This window comes from Phaethon aethereus (genome assembly GCF_964289735.1).
Source record: "Phaethon aethereus genome assembly, chromosome: 1".
Classification (NCBI taxonomy): Eukaryota; Metazoa; Chordata; class Aves; order Phaethontiformes; family Phaethontidae; genus Phaethon; species Phaethon aethereus.
Window position 1 is genome coordinate 29,195,600 of NC_138575.1, and position 9,917 is coordinate 29,205,516.

General features: G+C 37.3%; 1 protein-coding gene across 1 annotated transcript in view; it reads left to right on the forward strand.

The window, feature by feature from the left end:
• Nucleotides 1-9,472, forward strand: part of TFEC (transcription factor EC) — a gene marked incomplete at its 3' end in the record, with an annotated part of 95,393 nt that extends 85,921 nt beyond the window's left edge. The window contains exons 7-8 of the mRNA XM_081997705.1: nt 8,024-8,171; nt 9,092-9,472. Of these exons, the coding sequence (XP_081853831.1) occupies nt 8,024-8,171; nt 9,092-9,472 (529 nt within the window). The remainder of the gene's footprint in view (nt 1-8,023; nt 8,172-9,091) is intronic.
• Nucleotides 9,473-9,917: the final 445 nt, after the last annotated feature.

Sequence of the window (9,917 nt, forward strand, 5' to 3'; positions counted from 1 at the left end):
TTATAGTTTAAATACAGGGGAAAAAAGACAGTTGCATATACTGGCTATAGGATTGAGTAATGGGATACAAAATCTTCCATGCTGGGTCACTGGCTCAGATCAGACTGTTGAAATAACAGACCCTTGACAGATTTTTGGTGCCTGTTGGGAAAACTTATGTGAAAGGATAATAAAAATTAAAGCCATTCCAGGATGTTTAAGAGAGACTGCCACATCAGGGAAACAAACAAACAAACAAACAAAACCCAAACAAAACAAAACAAACAAAAAAAAAACAGGGAAAAAAGAAGATAAGCCAGACAACAGAAAGTCCAGCTCTCTGTCCCTGGGAGCAATTGTGTGGTGTCTCTGGAGAAGGAGTGATGCTTTCAGCCCTGGCCATGGGCCCTCTAGTGGGATAAAACAAAATACATGTTGTCACTGTCTGCTCTTTGCCTAAGGAAAAAAAAAATCGGCTTAAGAGTCTTTTTCAAAATCCTCCACTCAGTGCAGGGAAAACAAGTCCTAAAATGCAAGCACATAAATAATAATTGCTATAATTGCTATAATAATAGCATTTTATACTAATGCATATACTTAGAGTAACACAAAATGCATATTGCTTCAACTATACCTGCATTCCCCTAAAGCTTATATTTGTCATCAATATGGAAAAAGCCTCCTCGGTAGGAAAGCCTATTGCAGGATTAGCAATAACAATTCAGTATGATATTTAATGCTGAACTTTAGCCTTAGAGTTCTCATGTCACTCAGGGAAGCCTTAAGACCATGCACCAGCATGATTGTAACTCGCATAAAATTGATCATACAGATTTTGTCTTTATCATTTGCATGTCAATAGAGACCTGCATGATACTCCAAATGAAAACATCTATTGATATGTCAACGTTTTTTTTTTCCTTAGGACTAAGAAACTTTTGATTATACTAAGGATTTCTATAATAATATAAAGCTGTGTGAGACTTACATAAGTGCAGGTTTGGTATAACAAGCCACTTGGAGCGGAAATACCAGAGAGAAAGTTAATATACTGCATCCGTTTTAGAGAATTCACAAACTCAGCTCCTTCTACAACATCCACCCAAGATTAGATACATGGGCATGTTCTTGTTATTAATATAGAATTAGGTATTACAGCTGAGTTAAAATAATAAGTGCTTTAAATACCTAAATAAAGTTTTGGCCTCATGTGATCCATTGCAAACACAGCCTGGTAGAAGAGTTTTTATTTGCTGGTGCATCTTTCAGTATTCAAGACCATTTGGGCAGATAATTGAAAGATTTCTCAGAAAAACAGTGGATGGCACTGTTGGTTTGCAGCTATAAAGCAATAATGGGAGCAAGTTACACTGCAATTAGAAATGGGCATCAGGTACAAATTCCAGTTGCGATTTTTGATTGCCCACAGAGGTGTTTCAGTTACCTGTTTTGGTCTAGATTCAGGTTTAGTTTATGAACTTATTCAAAACGTTAATACCTGGAGCAATCACTTAAACTCTTCTTAAAATGAATGGCCTGGAGCTGTAATTTTGCTCCAGTAAGTCGTTGATGGATGTTACCCACAGATTTTGGTGGTGTTGCCTGATGAAAAAGTTTCAGGTATAGATTCTGAAGACATTGCTTTTTCTTGTTTAGTCTGCAAACCTATGACTGAGTTCAACAGTGTGACAGCCCCAAAGTGGCTGTGTTTACAAAAACACGAGGTGAATTTAAGAGTCTTACATTTTGAGGACTGCTGCCTTAAAAAGGCTGGTAATCAGTACTCCTTTTGAAAACAGGCATATTTAAAAGCTTTCAAGTTGGTGTTAAAAACAAAGAGGCATCAAAAGGTACAGGATGCTTTTGAAAAACTAGGGTATAACATAACTTTGCTATAACTTGGTGCCAGGTTAAATTAATTCAAAGAAGTGTCAACTCTTTTTTTTTTAATATATATTTGTAGGTGGAAATACATTCATTTGATCATGTTGTTGTTGGTTGAGAAGATCAAAGTTATTATTTCTTTCTGGTATGGTCCTGTGTTGCAAAATCATAACTCAGTGTCCTTAAGTTCTCTTTCAGTTCTTGCTTTTTCCTTCATAACACCGTACTGTGCCCCCAATCTGCCCTCTTCTTCTTTGAAAGAAAGAGATGTATCATCTCTTACAATACTTTATCTGTAACATTTTATCACACATAACATTTTCACCTCATATATTGATTTTAGAAGATCCTTCTTATAGTGGGAACTTAGCTTTTAAAGGAGAAACCGTACTGATGCTTGGACTAATGACAGTGAAGCAAATCAGCCTTTGCATTGAAGAGCAAATACTACTATAACTAAGCAATTGTGGTTAGCATGCCTGTCCCAGATGGCTTGCTACATTCAGACTCCGGAACAGAAAAGGACATTTTTGATGCTATTTGGAAACCTTTTATGATTTATATTTCTTAGAAGTGGTGTGTGGGGTTTCTATTTCACTTTTGTTTTGTTAGTTATATAGTGAACTTGTTTAGCTCCTGCAGAGGTTCTGCAGGGACTTTCTTTTGACTGGCTTAAACCCCTATTCTTTTCACTTTTTTTTTTTTTTAATTTAATGATGAAAAGTGTGGATTACATTGCTTAAATGAATGGGTGTTTTAAGTTCACTTCATCAGCATTAGAAAATGGAGATATGTATAAGTTGCAAAGAACTTAGACTCTTTTGTTTAATTTTCAATGCTTAGATATCCAAGTAGTAGATCATTCAGAAATGCAAAACAGCTATACAGAATAATTAAAAAATAGAATTAGAAAAGACCCAAAATACCCAGTCATATTCTGCTGAAAAACTCATCATCTGCTCCTTTCGATATACCTACCTTTCCATTCATGGCTCCTTTGTGTTCAGCCTTTCAGAACCCAGTTTTAGGTGGTTAACAGGACTTCACCTTGTGATAGAGTCTGGAAATGCCTACGCGAGAACCATTTTATGGTAGCCGGACAAGAATTGCCCCAAATACTAAGAAAAAAAAAAAAAAAATAATTTCCTGTAAGAATTCGAATCATTTTACAGAACTGGGATGTTAAGAGAACCACTGAGGATTTGGGCAGAAGTAGTTGGCTGCTCTCACTCTCTCTCTGCTCTCTGCTGTCATCTGCCTGTGCCTGACCTTCTGTCTATTGTCTGTGGACAGACCCACTAACAGCCAGCACGGCCACGTTTCTTGTAAAGGAAAAGCTTGTGTACACTCATGCTATTATAAAATGGAAACTTGCTCCCCCTTTCAGGAGAACACACTTCGTAATTGTGCAGGTCATCAGAACAAGTACAAAGTCCTTCAAAGTATTTCTTTGAGCAAGCATAGTTTAAAGCTAATTTCTCAGAAATAGGGAAAGAAATGGTCTGCAAACATAGCTTCAACTTCACAAACATATTTGTTATTAGTAACTGCTCTGTGGCTGGCAAACTCTGTGACTATCACCCTCTCCCAAACTCCGTTTTTGTTAATTAGTTTTAATCTTAGATGATCGGATGCTCTCGTCCTTCCTATGGTTCAACTTGTGTAAACTAGTGAAGCTCCTTCGACTTGAACAAAGTTAACTTAATGGAAATGAGCTGAAGATCAGTCTCATGGCTGTTGCTTTTCTCCTAAATGAGAAACTCTCCTAGGTGAGAGCTACATGTTTTTAGTCTGTGTATTTGACATTTATAGAGAGATTCAGCTGGTAAAGTTAGGAGGAGCTAGGGTTCAGAAACTAATGAAACATCGAGAGTTTTTTACTCGTATGCTACTTTTCCATGCAAATCATGTTAAGTGTGGCAGACCTCTGTTAATTAAACTAGATAAAACACGCATAGCTTGCTAAAGATTTCATATTATTGTACCACATGCACACACAGAGACAAAGACACAATCCTCCTTTTGCAGGGGTCATTGCTGATGACCAGACCTGCAAAACTTCTTATTGCTCTCAGCCGGCTTGTTTCATGTGTTGAGGTTCCCATCGGTTTCAGTATTTACAGGATGGAGCCTTACGTAAGTACAATAAAAATGAAAAATAAGAAAAAAAAAAGAAAGCAATTAGTAGATAGTGAAAGAGTAAAATAAATAAAAAAAAGCATTCCTGCTGTCTCCAGAGACTAGTTCATCTATATCAAACTTCATAGGTTCAAAACAGCTATGAATGCAACTGTTTTGTCTGTTTTTATAAAACAATTTCCAATAAAATTACTAACTGCCAGTGGCTGCTCAGTTTTTAAAGGTTCTCAAATGGGTTTATAGGCCTTGTAATTTCAAATTATATCTCTATTATATACTAAGCACAACATATAAATCTCTAAAAAGCAAAACCCACAATTTCCTAGTGACTTTTATAATTTTTCAGATAAGCTTATTTGCACCTAATTTAGAATTCAGCATTTTCAGAGAAATAACAGAAAACCGATAACTGATCAGAGAATTCCTGAATTCTTCTTATATACTTGCTGTGCTTCAATTTAATCCATCTTCAAATGCTGAGGTGTTTTTTTCTTCCCGTCATAGGCGAATCTGCTTGCCTGCCTGCTAAGCAGAGCTAGATGCATTGCAGACTATTGCTATGCAGATACCTCTCCCGTGCCTATTCCCCCTGTTTGCCTTCATCCTCAGCAGTTGTATTGCACCTCTTCCAACCTGTACATCTGCATAGAGCCTCTCTTTCTCCATAGCACTCTCCTGTGACTGCTGTATAATGCTCTGGGCTAAAATGGATGGAAAGTGTCTGTAATGCAGAACCAGCACAGACATCTTCAGTATTTTCTTTTGCTCCTGGTATAGAGAGACAGAGAGTGAAAGGCATGTTGGCTTCTCAGGTCACCAGCTGATCCTTCGCTGTGTTGCCTTCAGACATTGGAAGATTTAGCCTCAATATTCCTCATTTAAAAAGATACCAGGCAATATATGTATATATAGAGACATAGAAAATGTGTGAGATGCATGCACGTGCAACAGACACACACACATAACAGTCTCCCTTACATTATAATAGTAATCTCAGCATTTTCATCCTAGATCTCCATGATAGTTTTGCCTCTCAAGCTTCTAAATATTACCACAAGAGATATCTATCCATATGTATCTCATGCAGAAGCTGACCAGATTGATCTCTCTGGCAGTTTGAATCCACGAATTAGATCTCCAGTGAAGATTTATTTCAACCTATGAGAAAAAATGTCATTACCATATACATAAAAATTCAATCAAGGCAACATGAACTAAAAGTAGACAATAGCACAAAGGTTGTCAATTGTATGTAACATTGAATTTCATCACAAGAAGATTCCAAATACAGTCATGAGTATATGACTTATTCATATCTCAATGAGAAAAATTAACTAAAACTATTTTTGTCTGAATTTTATTTTGAATTCATAACATTTTATAACTGGCATGAAATTATTTGTGAAATCACTATGAAATATTTGCCAAATATGTGCTATATATCCATATTTTTCTCCTTCTGTTATATGTCTTAATTATTTCCATTTTGCCAGCTATGGATTAATTTCTAATTTTGTAGTGCTACATGTTCAGACCATCAGTCCAAAACTGGCTTGGTTTTGTCTCAGTTATATGCTAGGAGGAGCTGACCCCCCTTGCTGAAGCAGTCTGTGTTTCTCCAGAGTTTATGCTACAGGTTTTCTTATTACTGTAGCGCTTTCAAAGTTGCCATGAATACGTCCTAAATCAGTCGTTTCCACTTTAAATTAGACAAAAACCTACTGTAATTCTGAGCTACACATAGCACATATAGCTCATATCTGAGATAGCGGTGGAGATTCCCAGTTTGAAATGCTTTAGCTGCTCCTATTTATTCAGGAGTGCTCTGGTGTACACAGACAGGCACCTTGCTGCCTTTCAGACTTCACTGCAATTCACGTGTAAATAGGGACCTCTCAGTATTTTACCTAACTTTCCAAAGAGGTCTGAAGAAAACCAGGTGGTAATGTGGTGATGGCAGTCAAAGATTTGCCCAGAAAATAAGTATCATGGGTACTAAAAACTTTCTTAACCTTTACAGTTTGAACAAAGATATCCTACATGCAAGGCGAAAGTCCTCTGCTAGGAGGGAGTCCATGGGATGCTGGCAGGAAAATGTTCTGTCCTCCCACCTGGGCAAGAAGTACAGGGAGGGGAAGGAGGAGGCAAAGGGACCACCAAGAGATGATTCAGCTGTCATGAGGGAGACAGGTTCTACTCTTGGCTCTCACTCCCACCTCTGCTTTAGTTTTTTTTAACCAGGGATGGTCTAAATGAGAATATATACCTACTTCAGCGAACAGCCTCTGATGTTTTGGCTTTGTAGACAGCAGGATCTGAACTCCTCACCTTCTAATCCCAAAAGCTCTGCATTCCTGGCCCACATCACTGAGATGAGGGGAGGTCGCAGTGTGCTGGAGCCCCACAGTGTGTGTGCCACCCAGAGAGGACAGAGATGTGAATTTGAGCACTCTCTGATCAAAAAGCTAGTTGTCCCAAATCTCTAGCAAATGATCTATGTTTTAGGATATGCTTAAACACTGTGACGCTTTATCACAAATCATTTTGTGTATTCTGGGCATCTTTAGAGCTATCAGCTCCCTAAGTTTTCAACCCTAGTACAGTGCATCAGGAAAGGCCAGGTGGTCTGGGTCCCCAAACCCTGTACCTGCCTGGCTTTTGCCCTATACATTCCGTAGAAAGACAACTGCCTTGGTGGAAGTCTCTAAGGGTGCTTAGCCTTGAGGTAAGTGTGCAAGGTTCCTCAGGCACCTACTTTGAGAAGCTGAATGTAAAGCACAGACATTTCTGCAATAAATCCACCCCAGATCACAGTTTTACCATAGGTGAGCATGTGAGTAGGAGCAATCTCATCAACTAAAGCAACCAAGGAATAATGGAAACTGATGTATAATTTATATTTCTTTTTGACTCTGTAATTGCTAGCATATAAATATATGTATTTGGAACAGATGATAAAAAAAAATGCACTAAGGTGGTCACTTGTCACTCCCAACCTCAGATTCTTACTGGTTTATATAGCTTTTTCCTTCTCAGGTTGCTTTATAGGACCAGAACCTTTGCCAATCTTCTGCTCGGTCTGAGCCATCATGCAGTGAAGTGGGTAGTTTGGATAAACCCTTCTGTCTGTATATTTAATGCAGCAGGCCCATCCTATGTCATAAAATACTGAACTTTATTAGCAATTCAATGTTTTCAACAAATTTAATTCTTTTTCCAAGGCCTCCAAGAACTTACATAAAGGAATGGTGATAAAGAGGTACATGGAAGTCCTTGAACAGATGTATTTGAACAAGTGTATTGTTGTTAGTAAGAGTTCTTGTAAGCTGGAAGTTAAACCATGATTTCCTGAATGATGGACAGGTTTAATCTTATTTTTTTAACAGGCTTTTATTTTGAGTTGGGTTCTGCATATAGCTGTGGATTTTAACTTGGTTTATATTGTTTCAAGGTTTTTGAACAGGACTTTTGTCAGTCTGTAACCATTATGGTTACCAAAGTGTGATTTGTCTGGTCTATCATCAATGAGGAGTGGCATTCAGCACAGACCATTTTTTTCTTAACAAGCATAAAAGCAACCTCATTAGTAAGTCAGGTAAAAGGAGTAGTATATTCAAAATGATCTTTAAAAATTTAGTCTTAAGTCTTCAGTAATGTATATTTCCTAGTTCATTAATGCAGAAATACTGCACATAGATTTTAATCTTAGAGTTAATAATAAAAGCAATTTTCACTAAAAATATAAAAACTGTAATGGTAGAATCATGATATTGCATTTAGCTCTCCTACAAAAAGTCACTTTATTACTTTCTTTTGACACTTATTTTCATTCTGGGATTAATTTTACTATATAAGGGCTTCTTAACTATTCTATTAAAATTTCCATTCAGAAGCAATAATATCTAAGAGTGAATAATAGTCATGTAAATCATTATTTCATATTAATGTAAAAGATTTTGTAAGTTCTTATGAATTCTGCTGACATGCACAATTGTGAAAAGGTTATCTCTACATTCTGCAGTGATATGCGCTGGAACAAAGGAACTATTTTAAAAGCATCAGTAGAGTACATCAAGTGGCTACAAAAAGAACAACAGAGAGCCAGAGAATTAGAACACAGGCAGAAGAAATTAGAGCATGCTAACAGAAGACTTCTACTCCGAATTCAGGTTTGTATAAGAGCGTCGTCACGAACTACAAAGCTTTCTCAGGACTTATCCCTCATCAAATTTTATTAATCTATATAATTTTTCCCCAAATGACATTTATTAAAAATGAATTGGCTTTCCCTATTTATCGCTGTGTATATTGGGGAGAGGATATTTTTTAGATTTCTAGGAAATTCCTTTGATAATTAAACCTTACGTAAAAGCATACCCGGAAAGTTAATAAAGTATTAGTACAAACATTTTCCTTATGTATGTATTAAAGCCAGAAAAAGACAAAAAAGGAAGCAAAAAACCATATCCCTGCAGCCAAGGATCAATACTGGACACAAAATTCCCTTCAGTATTTTCGTTTTCCCTTTGTAAACATTTCATACATTATGCTGCCATGTTAGACCTGCTTGTGACATGAAGCAGCAGAATATGGCCCTGCATGGCTTGAAATGCAAGATTTGAATCTTGCGTATGAAGATGCAGATAGATAGAGAGACAGACAGACAGACACAGACAGACATAAAATCAATCAGCTTATATATGGTGATTAACACCTATATCTGTGTATCATAAGCATCATCAAGTAAAGTATCTTCTGTTTCTCTGGATGGCAGTGGATAACGAACCAGAAAGTTGCAATGTTTTTCTGTCACCTTTGCTGGGTTCGGTACGCAATGGTTTTAGAGAGGCTGTCCTACCTCATGTTCCCGTAGCACAGCTGCCTAACAACAGGAGGGGAAATAAAAAGAAAAACAATCGAGTGGCAAATTTTCATAGGTTAACAATTTTATATTTTAACACGTAGTCTCACAACTGGACAAAAGGTATAATTAATTTGCATGTACGATCCATATACTTATTGCAATAGTGCTGAAGACACATTTTGTCTTCTGAAGTCATCATCTAATTGTTTTTGTTTGAAATATTAGGAACTAGAGATCCAGGCACGTGCACATGGCCTTCCAGTCATGTCTTCACTCAATGCTGTTGATTTAGCTGCACAGGTCATCAAGCAACAGTCTTATCCAGAGGAGAACTCTGTGGACTACTCTCAACAAATGCCTCTGGCACATGGACCAAATTCTGATGTTTGCGATGGATCTACGGCCTTTTCTGACCCACTTTCACACTTCACGGATTTGTCCTTCAGTGCAGCTTTAAAAGAAGAGCAACGGCTAGAGGAAATTCTACTGGATGACACGGTGTCGCCATTTGGAACAGACCCACTGTTGTCCTCCACATCCCCAGCCGCATCGAAAGAGAGCAGCAGGAGAAGCAGCTTTAGCACAGATGATGGTGATGATTTATAAAAGCAGAAAGGGCCGCATACTTCTCTAAACCACTTGTTAAGACTAAGTTGAACGTAAGCATGGTGTTTGTGCTTATTTTAGATATGAGTAAGGAGAGCCATTGTGAAGATAAGTTACTACATGACAAGGGTTTAAATCAGCCCTTACTTCGCAGGAAAATGAGACGGACGTGAACTCATATCACTTTGCCCCACATTCACACCCTCTGTTCACAGCTGACATTTGCACAAATCCTTCTTCACTGGGATGATTTTACTATTGTTCCATGTCTTTTTACAGCACTATGAAAATGTTTACCACAAAAGGAATACCCATGTTACAAAAGTGTATTCAAACTCTCTCTTTAATCTGCTTTCATCATTCTGTGCTATAAACATAAGCTTTAGTAATTTTTTAATTTATCTTTTTTATATAACTAAAAGTTCTACAAAACGTGAAGCAACAG